General features: G+C 36.3%; 2 protein-coding genes and 1 long non-coding RNA gene across 9 annotated transcripts; 1 reads left to right on the top strand and 2 right to left on the bottom strand.

Annotated features, from left to right (window-relative positions):
• Positions 1 to 128: 128 nt before the first annotated feature.
• On the top strand, positions 129 to 11,179 carry LOC127966428 (beta-galactosidase-1-like protein 2). The gene is made up of 19 exons (XM_052567379.1): positions 129 to 271; positions 1,069 to 1,254; positions 1,329 to 1,397; positions 2,423 to 2,518; positions 3,074 to 3,182; positions 3,266 to 3,358; positions 3,429 to 3,510; positions 3,822 to 3,886; positions 3,960 to 4,044; positions 4,261 to 4,398; positions 6,390 to 6,470; positions 7,216 to 7,322; positions 7,415 to 7,561; positions 7,649 to 7,720; positions 8,283 to 8,361; positions 8,442 to 8,529; positions 8,621 to 8,732; positions 9,534 to 9,650; positions 11,035 to 11,179. The coding sequence occupies exons 1-19, from the start codon at positions 180 to 182 to the stop codon at positions 11,116 to 11,118; spliced, it is 1,902 nt and encodes a 633-aa protein (XP_052423339.1). The 5' UTR covers positions 129 to 179; the 3' UTR covers positions 11,119 to 11,179.
• LOC127966432 (uncharacterized) lies at positions 1,299 to 6,260 on the bottom strand. The gene is made up of 2 exons (XR_008155631.1): positions 3,117 to 6,260; positions 1,299 to 1,639 (listed from the first exon to the last, which is right to left on the bottom strand). It is a non-coding gene; the product is annotated as an uncharacterized LOC127966432 (long non-coding RNA).
• Positions 11,077 to 21,662, bottom strand: b3gat1b (beta-1,3-glucuronyltransferase 1 (glucuronosyltransferase P) b). Of its 7 annotated transcripts, none has more exons than XM_052567389.1 (9): positions 20,284 to 21,660; positions 19,971 to 20,193; positions 18,315 to 18,390; positions 17,613 to 17,761; positions 17,054 to 17,261; positions 16,564 to 16,682; positions 14,160 to 14,671; positions 13,793 to 14,089; positions 11,077 to 13,700 (listed from the first exon to the last, which is right to left on the bottom strand). In XM_052567389.1, exons 6-9 carry the CDS (start codon positions 16,673 to 16,675, stop codon positions 13,614 to 13,616), a joined length of 1,008 nt encoding a protein of 335 aa, XP_052423349.1. In that variant the 5' UTR covers positions 16,676 to 16,682; positions 17,054 to 17,261; positions 17,613 to 17,761; positions 18,315 to 18,390; positions 19,971 to 20,193; positions 20,284 to 21,660; the 3' UTR covers positions 11,077 to 13,613. The 7 variants fall into 7 exon arrangements, with proteins under 7 accessions (XP_052423349.1, XP_052423348.1, XP_052423344.1 ...); XM_052567388.1 differs by having other exon boundaries at positions 17,698 to 17,761; XM_052567384.1 differs by lacking the exon at positions 18,315 to 18,390 and having other exon boundaries at positions 17,698 to 17,761; positions 20,284 to 20,449; positions 21,421 to 21,660.
• Between the last annotated feature and the right edge of the window lie 559 nt (positions 21,663 to 22,221).

Below are 22,221 nucleotides of genomic sequence, written 5' to 3'. Positions count from 1 at the left end.
GTTTTTAGACCCCGCTGATTGACAAGAACTACACCGCAGATACCCAAGCGACGCTTTCTGTTTGTTGCCACTTCCCACAAACTTGCAGCTTTAAATGCCCCTGCCTTTTGCTAGATACTACTGGGCACTTTATTTCAGAATATATTTGAAACATTGCATAGCTCTTAAATCAGGAACACATGGCTATTTTCAGTATAAGAAAGAGTCATAGGAGGCGATATGTTATTCTGTTTTTGAGTCTCGCGTGTTTTATTATATACCGACACTTCAGGTAAGGCAAAATTTCTTCTAAGTTAAAAAAAAGTCTTTAATATTATTATTTTTTTTAAATATGATTTTTTTTTGCATGCAGCTGCACAGAAGGAATAGGCTACATAAAAATAAATAAGTACGTTTATTCACTATTCAACTCAGCATTAGCAGGGTTTTTGAATTGCACGGAATTTGAATGTTTCCTGGTTAAAGTGTATTTTAATGTTTAAGTACTTAGTAATATTAATTACCAACATGTAGCCTACTATAGCGTTAGGTTGAGTATTAGGTTTATGAGCAGTTGATGAAGGCTAACTATGATGTAGCATTATTTACTGTTACTACTGTAGTATGAAGGCCTAACTTTAAAAAAATGTTACCAATATCGTAGCATTGTATTTACAGAAAACATTTAGTTTTTAACTTCTCTTTGTAATTGGGTGTTCAGTTATTCATTCATTTTGAAAGCTTTAATTAATAAAATGGTGATAATCAATTTCAAAGTAGGCTAATTCACTGTGCTTCTTTATGAATTTCAACTATATCCAATTATGTATTTATTTATTTACGTTGAAACTTTAATTGTAAAAATGGTGTTAGTCCATTTCAAAATAACTAGGCCTAACTGTGCTTTACTAATTAAATAACTTAAAAATAATTAACTGTCCTTGTTAACAAATTCCAACTTTTAAGTATTTATTTATTTATTTGTTTGTTTGTTTGTTTGTTCAAAGATTTAACTATTGAAATGTTAATGTAAATTCCCTGAGGAAAATGGTTTATTTTCTCTCAGTGTTTCTCTTGTTGTGTGTCCAGAGGTCCGACAGTAAAGATCAGGATAAATCGATCAGTGGGTCTGAGGATGAACTCTTCTCAGTTCACTCTGGGAGGAAAGCCCTTTCGTATTCTGGGGGGCTCTTTACACTACTTCCGCCTTCCCAGAGCTTACTGGAAGGATCGGATGGTGAAAATGAAAGCATGTGGTCTCAACACTCTCACCGTGTAGGTTTGAAATTGACAAGCACAGTCAAAGACATTGAGAAGCATTTAATAATCAGACTGTGTTTATCTTGCAGTGATGTGCCATGGTCTCTCCATCAACCAGAGAAAGGAGAACTACGTTTCCAGGGAGGCCTTGACATAGAGTAAGAAATCCTCCCTTTTCTTTCCCTAATTCCCATTTGTGAGAGCATTAGCGCTATATGTGATCAGTGTATTTTGATCCTGGAAGGATTTCACCTCTCACTTACGGTAGTTAGACAAACATCTCAGATAGCTCCTGTTGCTGGTCCTCTGACAATACTGTCGCTCTGCTGTTGTCAGGAGGGACTTTGTTCTCATTCTCGTTTCATCCTGGTCTGCATCATTATCTGGGGTCTGCACAGCACTGGGAATACATCATTAATGTAGATCCTTGCTCTTCCGTAACAACACAAGCCTCCAACTGGAGACGAAGTCTAATATCATTGCAAACTGTAAAGATATTTTAAAATCGGAGTGAGGTCTGAAGCTGTAAATGGCAAGCTTCTAAATGGTCAATATGATCAATGCTTAAATTATTAAATGACAACAATTCAATTCAAAATAATTATGCTTCTTTACAAACTACAACTTTCACGCATTCATTTTATGATTTATTTTTTGTTATATACTTTAACTTTAAAAATCTTAATATTACATTTTTAAGTAGCTAACTGTGCTTCTTTAATTTTCAGATATAAATTTATTTAGATAAAATGGCAATAATTTATTACAAAAAATTAAATACACATGCTTCTTTACAAATTCCAGCTTTCGAGTACAGATTGATTGGTTTATTAAGTTAGTGAAATACTTTCACTAATTATTAAAATAACAATAATTAATTTTTAAATAATTTACTTTACAAATTCCAACTATAACATATACAATCTCAAAAGGGGGTTTTCACAGCGATGCCACAGAAGAACCAGTTTTGGTTCCTCAAAGAACTTTTAAGTGCACAGTTCTTAAAATAAGCTTTTTTTTAGTGTGAAGAACATTTTAATAATCTAAAGAACCTTTTTTCCACTGTATTTTAACTATTAAATATTTAAACTATTCATTTAATACTTTATTTATAATTCTTTGACTTCTATCTGATCATTTTAGGTATCTAATTTTTATTTATTTAAAAAATTTTTGCCCACAGAAGTTTTCTTCACTTGGCTGCAGAGGTGGGTCTCTGGGTAATTTTACGTCCAGGACCGTACATAGGCTCTGATCTTGACCTTGGAGGACTACCCAGGTGATTTCTGCCATTAAATTAAATATAAATGGCTCTTCTGTAGAATAACTTTTAAGTCGTATCCTGCAAATTCCAGAGATAATGTGATTAAAAACTGTGAAGCAGCAAGCAAAGGCAGCATTCAAACCAAAACGATGTGCCACACTTTGTGGTAATGCATGTCATAAGGTGAAAAAAAACTGTTACAAAGAGCTACAGATATCCAGTGTGTCTTCACACTGGGTAAAACTTAATTTTGGTAGTCCACTTTAGACATTCTAATAACTTTGCAACTACATACCAACTACCAGTCATTAGAGTTTTAGTAGTCTGTCTGCTTAATATTTGCTTACAGATGGTCCTTCATCAGACATTCTACAAAGCAGTCTTTACAAGTACGTCAACTTCTTCTACTAACCTTAATTTACCAGTCTACTAATATTCTAATGACAATAAGTTGACAGTTAGTTGCAAGCAGAATGTCTGAAGTGGACTATCAATGTCAAGTTTTACATCACACAGAAAGAAAAATTTGTTCTGCTTCTATCACCACAAACAAACCACTTCCCTCTTCAGCTGGCTTTTGCGTGATAGAGAGATGATGCTGCGAACCACTTACCCAGGATTCATAGCAGCTGTAAACGTGTACTTTGATAAGCTCATTCCCAAAATGGTGCCTTTCCAGGTAGGATTCTTTCTGAAACACAAGAAGTGCTAAAACAAAAAGTACTCTGAGTGATCTTTGATGTTGGTCTTATATGATGTCAGTTTAAGAAAGGTGGGCCTATTATTGCCGTTCAAGTGGAGAACAAATATGGATCACATGCAAGAGATGGAAACTACATGCCATTTATCAAAGAGGTACAGTATGAGTTACCATTCCAAACTCAGATGTCATGCTTTCTCTCGATTTTAATTCAATTTCTTCCAGGCTCTCCATGAAAGAGGCATCAGTGAAGTTCTCCTAACATCAGACGACCATGAGGGTCTAACATATGGTGGAGTCCAAGGAGGTACAAACAAAACACAAGAATTCAACTTTAAATAAAACAACAACAACAACAAAAACAACAACACATGACCAATCACTATGGAGGCATATGCGTGGCAAAATGAATTTTGAAATGTAATAAGGCAATGACAATGCAATATGGAAGTGGTTAGAGAGTTTGATTCCTAGCCCTAAGGTTGGGGAAATTGTAATAAAAGTATTAATTTCTTAATACTACATAAAAAAAAATGTCTGATGCAAAACTTTTGAACAGTAGATTAGATATTAAAAATAAAAAGTGAATGGTGTTAAACATTCTTTCCTCCATCCCAGCTTTAAGAACTATAAATCTACAGAAAATGAATCATGATGACATCAGGTATCTGGAAACAGTACAGGTAGATATTTTAGTCTGTTTTGTAAATAAAAGTGTTTTATGAAACGTTTAACATTAATCTCATGTGCATAAAGCCCAACAGTCCCGTGCTGGTGATGGAGCTCTGGACAGGGAGGTCTGATGGATGGGGCGGTTTACACCACAGTTTACCTGCAGAGGGTGAGATCATGTCATATAAAAAATAAAAAATGAAACAGAAATTAATAAAATGAATAATAAATAATAATTTTGAATGAATCATTTAAATAATTTTCTTAAACTCATTTTTCATTAATTAAAATAGTTTTACTTATTTACTATTTATTATTTAAAAAGCCCTTGACAAATTGCTGTTTAACATGTTGAACATTGTCTGAAATTTCCTTTCTAATATAGACTTGGTTGCCGTGGTAAGAGAGATACTGCGACGAGGAATGTCCTTCAACCTGTATATGTTCCACGGAGGGACAAACTTTGGCTTCATGAATGGGGCATTGGCCAACCCGTCTTACAAAGCTCTGGTTACAAGCTATGGTTTGTATCAAGGCCCGTCCACACCAAGGCAATAACTATAAAAATACAGATAAAGATATAGCTCTAAAAGTCTTTCTCAATATTAAAGAATAGCAGATTCCACACCACAGCTATAACGATAAAGACCCAGAGAAACAATATCGTTGGAATCACTTTTTTTTTTTTAGCTGATGAATGATACAAACATTGACACCCAATCAGAATCAATCCTGCTTTAACGAGCTTCAGAATTTAAAGAAGCAGACGAGTGTACACGATATCATTAAAATATATATATATTTTTATTTTTTATGTTTCACATGAAAAGGAAGTCAGGTTTGGAACAACATGCAGCTGCGAGTGATGATTTGATCTTCATTTTTGGTGAACTGATTTTCAGAGATGTATAGTAACGAAGTAGAACTACTTCACTACTGTACTTAAGTACTAAAAGGCGGTATCTGTACTTTACTAGAGTATTATTTTTTTCTCCTACTTCCACTTTTACTTCGGTACATATTTTCGCTGAGTTTAATACTTTTACTCCGATATTTTTTTTATGTGCTGCATCGTTACTCGTTACAATTATAATAATGTTACGAATCATTCCATTACCATCCACTGCCAGAACTGTAGATGGTATGTTTGATGAAGCTGGCACATCATTGAGCGAATCAAGCGAGACTGCGCGTGCTGACTGAACTGCTGTGAAGAGAGAGATGAACACCGAGCCGAGCCAGATAATGACTCGTTCACGAGTCAAGAACCGGTTGCATCGGTTTTCGGATGACCAGTAACGTTAGTTCTTTCTGACAGTTCGATTCAATAAACCAGTTGAAGAAAACAGTTCACCGATTCTTTTGCGCTCGATGCAATGGCGTCATTGGCGTTGACTGCACCTGGGCTCATAACATTAACACAGAATCAGTTCAGAATCAATCACCAAAAGAATCAGTTCGGTTCCAGACGCTCTGTGTGTCGGTTTGCTTCACGCTAAATCACACATGCGCAGTATCATCAGCTCCTCGGTTCACGAATCGGACAGAAACGGTTCTTGACTCGTGAACGAGTCATTATCTGGCTCGGCTCGGTGTTCATCTTCAGTTCTCTCTTCACATCAGTTCAGTCAGTGTACTGTTTGAGTCAATGAATTACTCCGGGATATTGGTTTGTTTTAACTCAGAGGGAGTGTCAGACACATTAAACAAGTTAACAGCTTAATTCATCTGTGGATTAATGCGTATTGGAGACGCGAACCGTTTAAAACGATTCAGTTCGATTTGGTGGACTGTTTAAAAAAGATCCGGTTACATCGAATGATTCGTTCGCGAACCAGATATCACAAACTGCTTTGTTTTAAACTGTCTTACAACAGACACGGAAGAGAAGACAATGCTGAATAAAGTCTAGTTTTTGCTATTTTTGGACCAAAATGTATTTTCGATGCTTCAAAAAATTCTAAATGACCCTCTGATGTCTTACGGGTTTGAAACAATATGAGGGTAAGTTATTAATGACATCATTTTGCAAATTGGGCTAACTAACCCTAGTAACTGTTTTTTGTTTACAAGAAGTTACAGTCAAAGGAATTGTGATTGTCCTTTAGGTTAATCATTTGAAATAGTAAAAACAATATGTTCAAACTTTTGACTACTTTATTTAATAGCTAGTTACATAACACAATACTTTTACTTTCAGTACTTGAGTAGTACATTTTAAAATAGACTACTTGCAATACTTAAGTACAAAAAATGTTGAATACTTTAGTACTTCTACTTAAGTGTGGTGCTTAAAGAGCACTTCTACTTCTACTCAAGTCACTTTTTTGATAGAGCACTTGTACTTTTACTCAAGTATGGTTCTCTAGTACTTTATACATCTCTGCTGATTTTGCACTTCACAATATGGCCAGAGTATGGAGCTATCAAGTACAGCACAAGCATTTCATGTAGGACTGAAAAATTGTATTTGAAAACGCATAACACAAGCCTTTCGTTCTCTCTTTCTTTTAGATTATGATGCTCCTCTGTCAGAAGCAGGAGATTACACACCAAAGTACCATCTTCTCCGAGATCTCCTCATCAGTTTCAACAGTATGTGATCCCATCCTTTAAGTAATAGGTCGACCAAAAATGAAAATTTGCTGAAAATGTTTCTTCATCAAAAATGATTTGGAAAAATTTAGCATTACAGCACTTGGTCACCAATTGCAGTGAATGGGTGCCGTCAGAATAAGAGCCCAAACAGCTGATAAAAACATCACGATAATCCACAAATAATCCACAAAACTCCTATCCATCAATTAACATCTTGTCAAGTGTTAATGTGCATGTTTGTAAGAAACAAATCCATCATTAAGGCTTTTTTACTTTAACCTGCTGCTTCTAGACAAAATACCTAGACGTAATCCATAATAATGCTTCCTCCAATGCAAAAGTCGATCCCCTGTTGTCCTCTCATATCAAAATCCACCACTATATTTGTTTAGAATGGTTTTCAACTATTTTGACATGTAAATGATGCTAGATCTGTGCATATTTCTCTCCTGATGCAGATAAGACTGGAGAAAGCATGCAATATTATATAGAGGACTCGTATTGTAGACTGAAACAACGGTTTGAAGTTTAAAACATCTTAAAGACAGAACTGTTTGTTTTAAACGTGCATCTTTTTGCACCTCGAACCATTCATGTTTTTGGATGCTGTACAACATATCGCCAGTTTATATTATTTTCCTCCTGGCCATGTGGCCTTTATTGGAAAAGTTACTACTTTGTGTCTAATAATAACATGCTCACATGATTTCTGAGCGTTGCTGATTTCTGTGATGCTCTTCAGGTGAAACGCTCTCCGAGATGCCTGGTATCCGCTGGAAAGAAGAATACGAGGCAGCCATATTGTTCCAGCACCTGTCCCTGTGGGACGCTCTGCCATACACACATGAGGTTAGAAGTCTACGTGACCCTGATTAACCCTGAGAGACAGAAACATTTACTCTGAGAAATGAATCTCAAAATCCAGCATCTTCACCCTCTAGCCTTTCAAATCACAATTCCCGGTCAATATGGAGAATCTGCCTGTGAATAACGGTAACGGCCAGGCATATGGATACACCCTCTATGAGACCACCATCATCCGAGGAGGCTCCTTAAAATCAGGACACAACATCCGAGACAGAGCCCTGGTTAGTGCTGAGAAACAGTTAATCTGGGCGGTTGTATATTAATATGCATCTGCTCTAATTTCATTTTAATCAGGATTTTCCCCCTAGGTTTTTGTGAACCAAAGTTTCATTGGCATTTTTCACCACAAAAATGCAGAATTGGCTGTTCCTGATGGAAAGGTATGATTTTATTCTTTATATCTCATTTTTGTGTTCTGTTAATGTTGAGTTGGTTTATTAAAAAACATCTTATATTTGTAATACCTTGTAATAATATCTATCCCATTTTCTATCTATTAATATAATATATAAAAACAACAACTCTACAGTTCAAATGCTTAGGGTCGGGAAGGTTTTTCTGGGAAAGAAAGAAAATTAATAGTTTAATCCAGGAAGGAAACATTAAATTGATCAAAAGTGACAGTAAAGACATTTATAATGTATCAGAGTTTCCACAAAAAAAAAAAATCCATAAATAACGATAATAATAAGAATTGTTACTTATGCAGCAAGTCAGCATTTTAGAACGATTTCGAAAGGATCACGTGACACTGAAGACTGGAGTAATGATGCTGAAAATTCAGCTTTAACCACACAGGAATAATCAGCATTTTAAGATATATTCAAATATACAAATATTCAAATATACAAAAAGTTATTTTAAATTATAATATTTCACAAAAGTGATGTTTTTACTGTATTTTTTGATCAAATAAATGAATTGACCATTGATTATCGGCAGGAGAAACGCACTTTGAGTCTGCTGGTGGAGAACTGTGGCCGTGTGCATTACGGTAAAGACATGGACAATCAGCGCAAAGGTACAGTTAATGAACATCAATGCTTTGTGTTTTAAGATGTCACGTTTATTATTACCAACCTATTCAAAATCTGTTTTCAGGTATTGTTGGGAACATTTTATTAAATCAGACACCTCTTAGAGACTTCACAATATATAGCCTGGATATGACTACTGACTTTATTGACAGGTGAGTAAAATCTTGAACTATGTGACAGGCCATAAAAGATAAAAGAAACAAACAAAAAAAAAAACCTTAATCATTAATGCTTTTATTTCAGCTTGTACAGAGCACCTTGGAAGTCTGTTCCTAACAAACCAAGCTTCCCAGGATTTTTCCAGGGAAGGTTATTTGTGAATGGATATCCCAGTGACGCTTTCATGAAGCTGCCAGTGAGTTTAATGAATTATGACAAGATTTGAACGCTTAAAGTAATAGTTCACCCATGAAAATTTGCTGTAAGTGTACTCACCCTCAGGCCATTCATTATGTAGATGAGTTTGTTTCTTCATCAAACAGGTTTGGAGAAATTTAGCATTACATCACTTGCTCACCAATAAGTCCGCTGCAGTGAATGGGTGCCGTCAAAATGAGAGTCCAAACAGCTGATAAAAACATCACAGTAATCCACACCACTCCAGAACTTGTGAAGTGAAAAGCTACAAGTTTATAAAAAAAAAAACAATTCCATCATTAAGGCGTTTTAATTTTCAACCATTGCTTCTGGCCTGAATACAAATTTATAGTCCAAAATAACACACTTTAAAAAAAAATCCATCCCCTGTTGTCATTTCACATCTTTGACTCTTTTCACTTAGAAATGGTGTTTTACCCAAAACCAATAGCTTGAAATTTAAATATCTTCATGATGAATTTGTTCATTACAACATGTGGCTTTTTGGTTTATACAACACGTTAATTGGACTGGAGTCATGTGGATTCCTTGGGGATTATTGTGATGTTTTCATCAGCTGTTTGGAATCTCATTCTGATGGCACCCATTTACTGCAGAGGACCCTTTGGTGAGAGAGTGTCACTAAATTTCTCCAAATCTGTTCCAATAAAGAAACAAATTCATCTACATCTTGAATGGCCTGAGGGTGAATATACTTTCAGCAAATTTTCATTTTAGAGTGAACTATTCTTACAAATTTGGTTAGAAATATTGTGCTGATTATTATGTCTCCATGAAGGGTTGGAGTAAGGGTGTGGTCTTCATTAATGGCCAAAACATCGGACGGTACTGGGATGCTGGACCACAGCAAGCTCTGTTTCTACCAGGACCCTTCCTCAACAGTGGAATGAACCAGGTCCTTTTATATACATTTTCTTATATATTTTGTGCAAGATGTTTTCTGGAAAAAAAACCATATTATTCACTGGTCCGCTAATGTTTTATTTCGCCAACATTTCGTGGCCTATGCATAGAAGCTTGCTTGATTTACATTTTGTTACACGCCTAGGTACTTTGTGTTGTACGTTGCCATGACGTTAGAGTGACCATATTTCCTCTTTGTCCCGGACATTTCCTATTTTTGGACCTAAAAAAATGTCTGGCCGGGTGTGATTTCTGAATCGCTCAAAAAGGGGCGAATTCTGCTCCGGGTGTGTGTTCGCAGAGTGTTCACTTCTCACTGCTGCGTGTGTGTGCATTTGGGTGGGTTAAATGCAGAGCACCAATTCCGAGTATGGGTTACCGTACTTGGCAAATGTCACAACTTTCAACGCCGCACACACACACACAAAGCCACAGCACGTGAGTAGGCAACCAAATTGAGTTTTCTTTCGCGCCTTCATCAGCAAATGCAAACAAAGCACGTCAGATTGTCAGTATTGAGGAGTATCCACTTAAAGAGTATTGTCCCCGATCTGCACTTTGTATGGCGCCATACTTTACCCCAAACCAGAAGGTTCACAACTTCAACCCCTAATACAGCTTGGTCCCATTGCCGTATCGGCTCAAATGCATAGACAGTTGCACTTATTATGGACTTAGCAGTGCTTTCAAGGGTCATCTTCCTCCATTTCAAAACATGTGTGTTCAAAATTTTAAGAAATTCTTATATTACTATACTGGCCATTGGAGCAAACCAACCCCCATAACGTTACACACGGTTTTACTTGCAAGATGGCAGCTGCAAAAGCTATATCAAAACAACCCTTTCTCTTTAAAATGATTACATTTATCATGTTTGTTATATTTTTTTTTATTAAAATTGAAGTTAGTTTCCTAAATAATCTAAACTTGCTTCATTTCCACTTTAAGCTTTAAATCATTTCATCCATGTTGCCAGTAGCAAACAATGGACAAACCAAGTTATTACACCATTACAAGCATTTAATGCAGCATATTCACCGATACCGATATATCGGCAACAGGCTCATATCAGCCAATAATATTTGCAAAACGATATATAGGTTGGACTCTATATAGTATACTATACACATTTTTATATAAATTTCTTTGACTCCAAAGAACTCTTTTTGGTTATGTGTTTGAAGAATTACTGTAAATATCAATATTGAACCACTGATCTATAATAGAGATATAGTTCAGTGTGTTGAACCCATGTAATATTATTTATAAATATAAAATATTTGGAATTTGTTTCCATTGCAACAAATCAACAAAAATTCTGACTATTAACATATAAAGGTAAATTCTAAAAAGATCTGTTTTCTTTTATTCATCAGGTGATTGTGTTTGAAGAAGCAGAAGCGGATTTTAAAATCCAGTTTGAAGATTCTCCTGATCTGGGAATGACAGTTGACATTTAATGAACAAAATTCAAGACTGTTTTATGTAAATCAGCATACTGCTTAAGAGACAGAACTGTACTATCAAATACATAAACACTGTCAAAATGCCTGAAAAAAAATAAAATGAACAAAAAATTTTATGTCACAGTTGGATTGTTAAAACATTAATAGCACATTTGTATTAAAGGGGTCATATGATCCGATTTTAATTCTCAAATCACAAATGCAGACATGGTTTTATGTTTATGTGCCCCCATACAACACAACATAATTATATTATCCATAATTATGTCCCCACCGGATAAAACAAATACCTAGTTTGTAATGGGTTTTATTGTTATTGTCTTGGACATTGCATTACAGTATGGCAAAGGACGTAACATTTCTGTCACACGCTTGAGGTATTTAGCCAATCACAACGCACTGGCCAGTCAGAGCACAGCTCGCTTTTCATACAATGAATTTTTTAAAAATCGATGCCTTTCAGAAAGGCCGGCAATAGAGGAGAAACAATAATGTACATTATGTGAAAAATAATGTATTTTTTTTAACCTTTAACCGCATAAACACATGGCATTACACCAAATACACAAAATAATGTTATTTTTAGCAACATCATATGACCCTTTTAAAAGCATGGCTTTGCATTCCATTATATTATCTAAAATGTTTAAACATTCAACTTTTTCATGAAAAAGTGCAGTCTTGCTGGGTACTGTGTAATTTTGAGTTCAAATGGAAAATGAAAACTGTCTATTATAAATGAGTTAGGGGTGTGTGTTTGAATGAGAGCTTCATTTGTTAGCAAGACACAAGGTAGATTTATGTTTTTGATTGTCTCATGCTGTTTACTGGCTGAAATTGGTCATATTAGTGCAATATTTTGTTTATTTTTATATGAAAACGTAAATGTTGCACTGGCCATGTAGGCAATAGGAAGTTCCTGATTTTTCTTTCAGTAATTTCCACAGGCAGCCAGTTGTTAATATGAGTGCATTTACTTTAGATCCAGCGTTATTGTGTTGTTTTCCTTTTGTGCAAACACTGAAATACAAGAAAGATTTTATATATAACCTAAACTGTATTTTTGATTTGAGGTTTGTTCAAATTGAACTTGTAGCATTATTTATCATACAGACATACATTATACCTCATACTGTACCGTTCAATTCAGGAAGAATCTTTTCAAACAATCAGACTTTGGCCTAAATTTCATCTGGCAGACAATAAAACAGGTTAAAAAAATCCAACCTGAGCCATATCTATGGGCAGAGTATGATTGTGTGATCGTGTGACAACAACCACCAAGAAATTACATTTTCATCTAATACTATTTCCATCTAAACTTCAACTCAAATCAGCTTTGTAAACTTCTGTTAGTCAACGTTTTCCAGAGCATTTTCTGGAATAAATCACTATGGGAATTTCACTTAAATCCTTTTTTAACTGAGAATTGTTCTTCAGTGAGAGTGTTGTGTTAAGTCTGGAATACACTGTACGACTTTTAAAATCTGGACAAACACTATGCATCATAAACTTTGACCACTTTTTTAAATGGTTTCAGAAAGAAAAAAAACAGGGCATTGTACACTAAATGAGTGAAGAGCACACATTAAATATGCAGCATTGCATTTTTACACAGAATCTTGAGCAGACAAAATAAAAAGAGTCCACACTGTAAGAAAGTGTTTGTAATTTTAATAATAATTGGTTATCTGATATATTTAAAAACAAATATATTGGATGATCTAATGTAAAATACTCTTAAATGACATTTTTTTAAAGTAAAAAAGCAAGTCAAAAAAGACCATCATATAATTTAGTGTAAAATTGGTCCTTGTGTGACACTTTTAATTTTTATAAAAATAAAAAATCTTATTTTCTTATTTTATCAGTTGTGTGGATTTTTGCTTCATTTATGTTATATCTCATGTTGTTAAATTAATGGTAATTGCATTATTTAAGTCTCATGTGTTACCATGCTTTGTATTTTTGTGGATGAGATTGTGCACCTTTTAATAATTAATATTCTCTGCTTGTGGACAAGCTACTTGAACTTTGACTCATCATGTTGCTCCATCTTTGCAATCTGTGGTTTTTATGCTAGTTGTCATTTTATTCTAAAGGTGCCAAACTGATTTTAGTACATTGGCATTTTGCTATTGTGAGACAATGCCGTTATTTGACTTTAAATTAGTTCAGTCTGTAAAATCAGTACTATATATTTTTTTTAAAAGCTTGTAGCAACTTCAGACACTGTTTTTTTTTTTTTTATAGATAATTATAGATAATTTTTTACAGTGTCAACTTTTGCCCAATAGTTGTAGACTTGCTGTGACTTTCAACATGCATCGGCTCCTCCAGACTGCAAATCAGGGCAAAAATCTGGGCAAAGGTCGTGTAGTGTATTCCAGCCTTAAGTCAAATACTTCAGTCAATGCAGTAAATTCAGTGCAGTTCTAAGTTCCAGATACTTAGGCTTTGTTCAACTTCAAAAACAGTAATGCAGTTCATCATACTTCCATGCTGCCATCGGTGAATCCCTTTTTTCCTTCATTCACAAGCAAGGGTCTTTCGGTCCGGGTGTGCCAAACCAGTATCTAAAAAAACGACAAAGAACACATTTTTCTGTTAACGTTGACAAGCCATTTGATCTCAAGCCAGGTTATGAAGATACAGATTCACGACTGACCTTTGTGCAGTTAGCGGCTTTGGGTTCCAGGTCACTGAGGGTGACCAGATCCTGTAGCAGACTACTTTCCTGGTATCCACCTTTTACCCCTTTTAACTTAAAGTAGGCTTGAGGTTTGTGGAGGATGAGCTGAAGGTTCACGGCAAACCCAGCCATGTCGATGGCGAAAGGTCGACGAGGGTCAAACACCGTCCTCCAGCCGAACACTTTGCCTTGAGAGTTGATTTTGGGCGATTCGTATCGGAGACCTCCGACGAAGGCGACCGGCCATACTGACACTTTATGAGTCCAGCGCATCTGCGGTACGAGGAAGATGGAATTGGTTAAGTTTAATGACACTATGAACGGTGGACCAAACGTACCGTACCTCCTCGAACAGCTCCAAGCTGTAAGTATTGTCATCATCTGCAAAATACACCACTCCTTTATGACCGGAGTTTGGGTTGATGTTCTCCCTCAGCCAGCGGAGAGCCAGGTTCCTCTGCATGGTGCCTCGTGGGATACGTGCATTTCTGGGCTTCTTTTGTGTCTGGAGATTCTCAGGCGTCTTTACATTCAAGTGAGTGTAATTCAGTCCCGTGTTCTCCAGCAGTCTGGTCATCAGCGCCGTCTTCTGCGCCGAGTCCTCCACCACCAGCCAGTGAAGGTTGGGGACGTGTAGGAAGGTGTTAGTGAGGCGGGTCAACTCGGCCTTCTGGACGGGTCTACTGTAGGTTGGCGTTATTATGTGAAGAGTTGGCAATGTGTCAGACCAGGGTTGAGGTCGCTGGTGGATGTGCCTCATCTGGTTGGCCTTAGCGACGCGCTTGTTCTCCGTGACACAGGACTCATAAAGTCGAAAGCCTCTTTGGTGAGCTTTACTGGCCCTAGTTCTGTTATCTGTCCATCAAAAAAGTATATATATTTGTGGTGCATCTATTGTCATAGTACACAGCACTTAACATTATTGCAGAAAAGTGGCATATTGTATTAACATGCAAGGCATTTAATTGCGCTGTACCAAGAAGAGAACAAAAATGTGAGTGAGCAGTACTTGCAACACCCCCCTCCCCCCCCAAAAAAAAAGAACTTTCATAAAAGTATATAATGCATACAATAACATTTGAGAGCTTATGTCTTAAATGTAACCACATTTCTACTACTAAAATTGTCATTGAACTGTACTTGCAAATTCCAAAATTATAAAACCATGTTTCATTAAAGGGGGGGGTGAAATGCTATTTCATGCATACTGAGTTTTTTACACTGTTAAAGAGTTGGATTCCCATGCTAAACATGGACAAAGTTTCAAAAATTAAGTTGTACGTTTGAAAGAGTATTTCTGTTCCAAAAATACTCCTTCCGGTTTGTCACAAGTTTCGGAAAGTTTTTTTGTGTGACGTTAGATGGAGCGGAATTACCTTATATTGGTCCTAAGGGCACTTCTACCGGAAGAGTAGTGGAACTAAGTGGAACTTAGTCATTTTCCAAAACCGCTAAGCAAATATATACAGTTTCAGTACATACCACATAGAGATGTTGTTGCTGATGCTGCTCTTGTTAAATTTCAGCCTCTGGATCATAAATATACACTGAATCTGACTGTTAGCCATGGTTTGTTTTGGATGATGGGTTTTCCCTCACGGTAATGTCACAGCTTCCACATGCTCTCAACGCAAAAGCCTACTGGCGCTCGTGATTCTTTAGCTCCGCCCACACGTCATGCCTCCAGCCGGTCGTGTGTGTCCAGGAAAAATCGGTACAGACTATCTTTCTCTTCTGAATATAATAAAACTAAAGACTTTTTGGAGTTATGAAGGATGCAGTACTACTCTATAGGTACTCAAGATTAACAGGATCTTTAACCCCCCTTTAAAGTATATATTGCACTAATGTTTGTGAGCTAAATGTGACCACATCGCCACTATCATGTGGAGAATATCATGCATAAAAACTTTAATTAAATCCGCTATATATCAGTTTTACTGGCACAATTATTTTGACAATATTCACTGGAAAAGAGTGTGGTTTCTGTGGCTCAGTGGCTCAGCAAAAGGTTGTTTCAATTCCCAGGGAACACACATACTGGTAAAAAAAAAAAAATAATAATAATAATTTATAGCTTGAATGCACTGTAAGACACTATGGATAAAAGCATCTGCTAAATGCATAAATGTAAATGTAAGTACATATTAAGACACTGCATAGTCTCTATCCAGTGGCGGCAGTGTAGGTTGTCTACAAACTGGAAGGTTAGTGGTTCAATCCCCGGCTCCACCTGACCAAGTGTCAAGGTGTCCTTGAGCAAGACACATTTGCATTGCATTGCAATTTCTTTGTACACAAGAACAAAGTCCTCAACACACTTCCTAGATATGTTTTTCTTGTTGAAAATGTAAACACTGTAAAATCTCTTAAATTCATAAATAATAGAATAACATATTTCTTAAGAATTGTGATATCTTTCAAACAGTTTGAGGTTTCCTTTGTTTAGCCTTTTTTCTGTAATTTCACTTTATGTTCTTCGTGTTTCAAATAGTCTTTATGCTGTTCCTTCTATGTAAATCTGCAATGAAATATTTAGTCTCATGTAGCCAGACCTTCAGACTGACGGCTGAAGGTCTGGAATCCATGGCAGCTTTCTTTGGCCATCCGGATCCAGATAAGCAACCGGATGTGCCACCACAACATCTAATGGCATGTGCCAGTGGCACAAAAAGTAATAAAGCATTTCACTTAATGCATAAATTCTCTAGTTCTATTTTAAAGGTAAGAATGATCTTAGTATTTACCTTTAGGAACTGGAATCAAGGAGTTGCCAGCGCGCTGGTGCCAAAATGTGATCAATAAAGTCCACGGTAACAAAATCAAAAAGAGTGCCAGGACGTCCCTTCTTCTCGGCATGTCTTATCTGTGGCAAAAATAAATAAATAATAATAAATAAAACAAATAAATCAAATTCAATAAATGAATGAAAACCGGTAAAATGAAGCATTTTACTAGCAGTTACCAGTAGTTAATTAACTCGCTCAGAGATATATCCTACTTTAATCTGCTTCAAAAGATGTGCAGATACCAAAGCTTAAAATTCCCTGACAAATCACGCAGAGAACAGTAGACCAGTTTTAGTGGAATTATATATGGAATCATTTACATAACAAAAACGTGTGAAACAACAGAAAATATGTCATATTGTAGGTTCTTCAAAGTAGCCACCTTTTGCTTTGATTACTGCTTTGCACACTCTTGGCGTTCTCTTGATGAGCTTCAAGAGGTAGTCACCTGAAATGGTCTTCCAACAGTCTTGAAGTAGTTCCCCGAGAGATGCTTAGCACTTGTTGGCCCTTTTGCCTTCTGTCTGCGGTCCAGCTCACCCATAAACCATCTGGATTGGGTTCAGGTCCGGTGACTGTGGAGGCCAGGTCATCTGGCGCAGCACCCCATCACTCTCCTTCTTGGTCAAATAGCCCTCGATGCCTTCAGTGTGACTCTACAATTTTCATAGTCATGAAAATAAAGAAAACTCTTTGAGTGAGAAGGTGTGTCCAAACTTTTATTTTACAGTCCTGTTCCTCATGTACATACTATGTACATATTATAGTAATTACAATAACTATGTAATAACTAGGTACTAACCCTAAACCTACCTCTAAACCTAACCCTACCCCATGTAGTTACCTTGTGTTACCAGAACTTTCTTAGATAAATACACTGTAAGTACACTATAAGTACATGTTAGTACACGTACTGTAAAATAAAGTGCCACTATTCCTTTAAACTTTATTTCTGTTGTAATCTAATAAAAATGTAAAGAGGCCAAAAGATGCAAATCCATCCTCACAATCTTGGATATTACAAGAAGTGTTTGGGTATGTCTTCAGTTCCACATCTTCAGTCAATACTCTGCATGTTGAAAATGAGCTCACCGGTGTTTAGCCCTCTCTCATCACAACCCCTCAGCGGTCAGTGTCTGAGTAACTCTATCAGCATCTGCAACATGTCAATAATTGAGACACAATCACATTCAGATTCAGATATCATGAACAGTAATGAGTCAAGCTTCTCAATAGCTTTCATCCAAATTAATATGTACTGTACACTCTTAAAAACAAAGCTGCTTCACGATGCCATAGAAGAACCTTTTATTTAAATGATTCCATGAAGAACCCTTAACATCTGAAGAACATTCCTGTTTCACAAAATATTCTTTGTGGCGAATTAAAGGTTCTTTAGATTATAAAAAGGTAAGAAAGAGATGGGTCTTTAAAGAACCTTTGACTGAATGGTTCTTTGTGGAATCAAAAATGGTTCTTCTATGGCATCGCTCTGAAGAGTGTATCAGGGGTTTCCAACCCCTTAGAGGTACTGTCCTGCAGATTTCAGCTTCAAACCCAATCTAACACACCTGAAACTGGTAATCAAGGTGTTCAGGGCCACTTGATATTACAGACAGTGACACCTTCCTGATTTAAAAAAAAGAAATGTTTTAAAGTGTTGACATATAGTGCAACTGCGCACATGGCAACCTGAGTTCAAAACCCACCTTGAGGTCCTCTCCAGAGAGGACGTAGAAATATAGAAAGACAATTAAGAGTGATCCTCACAGTCGGGAGGAGATCCTAAGAGATCGATGCAGAAAGTAAATAACATCTAAGTGATGGTGGAGGATGGTAACTTGAAGGAGAAGAATTGTTGAATAAAGTAGGTATTTTTGTTTTCTTTGAATACTAAAAGTATTCTAGCAGCTTCGTAAAATTATGGTTGAACCACTGATGTCATATTGACTATTTTGTCAATGTCCTTACTACGCTTCTAGTTCTTGATCATGTCAGTTACATTGTTGTCTATTGAGGTTCAGAAAGCTCTCGGATTTCATCAAAAATATCTCAATTTGTGTTTCAATTTTCTACAATTTTGAATGTATGACAGCAAAGTTTGTGTTGTTGTCAAAATTTATCTTGAAAACAAGTCATGGGTATTGAATGAAAAAAAACACTATGAAAATTTGTGTCTAACAATGAGGATAAATCATATATTATTAAGAGATTTTTTTCTTAATTTTTGCTATGTCACACCAAAGGACAAATTTTTAATGGTGAAAGAATTGACCAAGTTAGTGACCTTTTATATTTTCTCAAACATCAGACTTCAAATACTACATTTATGTTTTTCTTCTTCAAAAATAATTTAAAAAATAATAATTCATGCAGAACATTATCTCAGGTCAGGTTTGGCAGGTCATTCTGTCCATGGGAATTTCGGGCATTAAAGATATACACTGCATTATACAGGCAGATGAACATAAAACCCAGACATGAACACACACACACACACACAGATTGTAAGATTTGGGTCAAACCATTGTGTGCCTCAGTAAGTCACAAAATAATGAGCACCGCCAGGGATTTAGACTGGAGTCCAAATATGCCACTAAATCGAGTCACCAAATCTGCATCATGTAAAACGAAATATATAATGATAACAAATTATAATATTCTAACTTCTAGAATTTACACATTTTTGAAATTTCCTATAAATTTACAACAAATGATATGGAATATAGATTAAACAAATGAAAAATCAATTTGTGGGTGAATATGCTTATTTGTTATGAAAGAAATGGCACAATGCCAAACAATAAATCAATAAATACATACATACATAAATAAGATGAATATGTTTTTATGAGATTCATTCATAATGTCCTGCACTGTCAAATAACAAGACGGACATTCATGAATCCTTTACTTTCTCTTCAAGATGATTCAATTCAACGATTCAATCTTTCTGAAGATACTTCTTAAGTAGGCTTATCACTTGTCTGTGCCTGTGTCTAATGCTCGCAGCCTAGATTGACTTCTTACTCTTTAGACAAACATTTAAACAATCAATAAAAAGGCAGCACTGCTTGGTGCCTGACACTTGTCTCAGTTTGTTTATTGTGCGTGTGTCCCAGAGGGAGATACGGTTGTGTTGCTAAAATTGGCTGACAGAGAAGCTGAAGCTCCATATATTCAGCACACACTCAAGCATGCATAAAAGCAACTGTGAATTTTGAAACGATTCTTCCCAGTTTTTAAACCAAGGCCGTAAAATAAGTTAAAAACACCATAAATCTCAAACCTTTGCATTTAAGACAAAAGCATATCAGCATCTGCCCTAAAGAAGATGAAAAGGATTTAAAGCCAGCTATACTTACATGTTCCATCTTTCTCTCTTTGCCTTGACACAGTCATTTACACACTCTGTTTATCAGTCAGATATCCTTCTGGTGGCCTTTGAGAGAGAAAAGACAATTAGAGATGGAGAGGGCTGCTGCTGGGCTGGTGTCGGCAGTGCCAGGGCAAACAGGGAGAAGAGAGGTCATCCCTCTGGAAGAATGTGTCCACTCATTCAGACAACAAAGACTGCAATTGTGGATGCTGATGGGAGATGGCAGCGGACACAAATGGCACTCATCAACAACGTCAGCAACTGAAATTCTCAAAACATGAGCAATACAATAATATTACCCTGAGAATGAGGCTTTGTTTGATCCATTGGGGTTCTGAGACTGTTCTGAGATGCTGTGAAGTGTGGGTTTTCCTCCACACAATGTCTGTCCTGTTTAATTCTCACCGATCAGATCGTCCCACACGAGTAAAGCTGCAATCATCTGTCTCAATCACTGTGGAGAGGCTGAGTTTAATAGACGACACAGCAATGAGACAGCAAAATCGGACAGAGAAGGAAACTGGACAGTGCCGATCACACAGTGAAATCAGACTGAGGTTAAAATCACTGAAAGCAGACAGAGATGGAAAGCAGACTGAGATTTTACTTGAGTTTCAGACTTGAGTCCCATTTAGATAACAAATAAAGAATATTTGTGAACTATTGTTCACATTGATACAGGTACAGATAGTACTAGCTCCTGAATATTAACTCTACAATCTGAAATTAAGCATAATGACTGTTGCTATGGCAACAGGGGGAACAAATCTGGCAGTAGATCGCTGGTACGAACGCCAGACAGTTCTTACTGACAGTGCTCCTCTCTTCTGTTCTCCCTCTCTCTGTTATACTGATGTGCATTGTTTCAATATGAGATTTTCTTCCTACTCTAATCTGCTTCAAAAGATGTGCAGATACCAAAGCTGAAAATTCCCTGACAAATCACGCAGAGAACAGTAGACCAGTTTCAGTGGCTTTTAGTTTTTAGAGAGCTCGCTTTAAGTGGCATCTGCCTCTAAATCATTTAATTAGGTCATTAAAAGCTGTTAATGCAACCTTTACTTCACGGGACAGTGCTGTGAGCTCCTGGGGTGGTTTATTGATGTCCATGCACATGACACAGTTCAGTTTTTTTTTTTAAACGCTCTAACTGAACTAATCGAAGGCTTCAGCCTGCAGCACCAGAGCGGAACCGACAGATAACACTGCACGGTCACGTCCACATGCTGCAGTGATCACAGTTTCTGAGCTGTAAAGACTAAACCCGGAAAAGAAACGTATCAAATCAGCCTTGTTACAATCCGTAGCACAGCACTTCCATGTGACTGGGTCTGTAATTCTGTATTTGTTTTAGAAATCATTTTTCAATAGCAGGAGTCAGAGCATGAATTAATAATAGTTCAGTCTATTGATTGCAGAAGAAGAGATTATCTTACCTGAACGGCTGTTAAATTTAAACAGTCCCACTCTGTACAGACACTTCACTCTGTTTTTTTTTCGTCTCTTGTTCCTGAAAATGCCTTTTGAGAATATAAAAGAACTAAAGTGAAAGACACCTTCTAATCTAATATTTTATTTTTACGAAACAAAGAAAACAAGACAGACACTCTTAACACAACCTCATCTGAAAAGGAGTAAAGCATCCTGTGCTGCTTCTCTCCGTTTCTCTCTCTCCGTCTGTCTCACTCACTTACACACACAAACACACACAACGAGTCGAACCATGGAGAAGTCGCTTTCTGAACATTTCCATGGGTAGACAGAGCAATTATAGAGACATTGGGTATTATATTGTCACTTCAACTGCAATTTTCTACTAAGTGTTTCCTGTAACATTTACTTGTTAAAATCTAAGCAGCACGTCAGAATGCTAGTGAAGTTCGTAGTCTTTAAAAAATGAGGATAATTTAAAAACCTCTTAGACATTATTGCTGAAATTTTGAGACAGGTTGATTTTTTTCAAGGTAAATGTTTATTTTCAGCGTTGGGTAGGGATTATATGTAATCTGGATTATGCAATCAGATTCTAAAAATTAAGCACTCGTAACTGGATTATATTATCATAATATTCACAGTGCTTTGATTTCATTTAATGGTCACATCAACATGCAGGTGAACACATATTATTTGTGTTCAAATATTTTATTTTGATAGTTTTTGTTTTAAAATAGTTTTATAATTTTACCTTTATACGACTAAATTCATTGTTAGCTTTTTATCAATTCACAAGCCCACTG

The sequence above is a fragment of the Carassius gibelio genome, chromosome B10 (assembly GCF_023724105.1).
Source record: "Carassius gibelio isolate Cgi1373 ecotype wild population from Czech Republic chromosome B10, carGib1.2-hapl.c, whole genome shotgun sequence".
NCBI classification, from domain to species: Eukaryota; Metazoa; Chordata; class Actinopteri; order Cypriniformes; family Cyprinidae; genus Carassius; species Carassius gibelio.
This window is presented reverse-complemented; position numbering and strand designations above follow the sequence as displayed.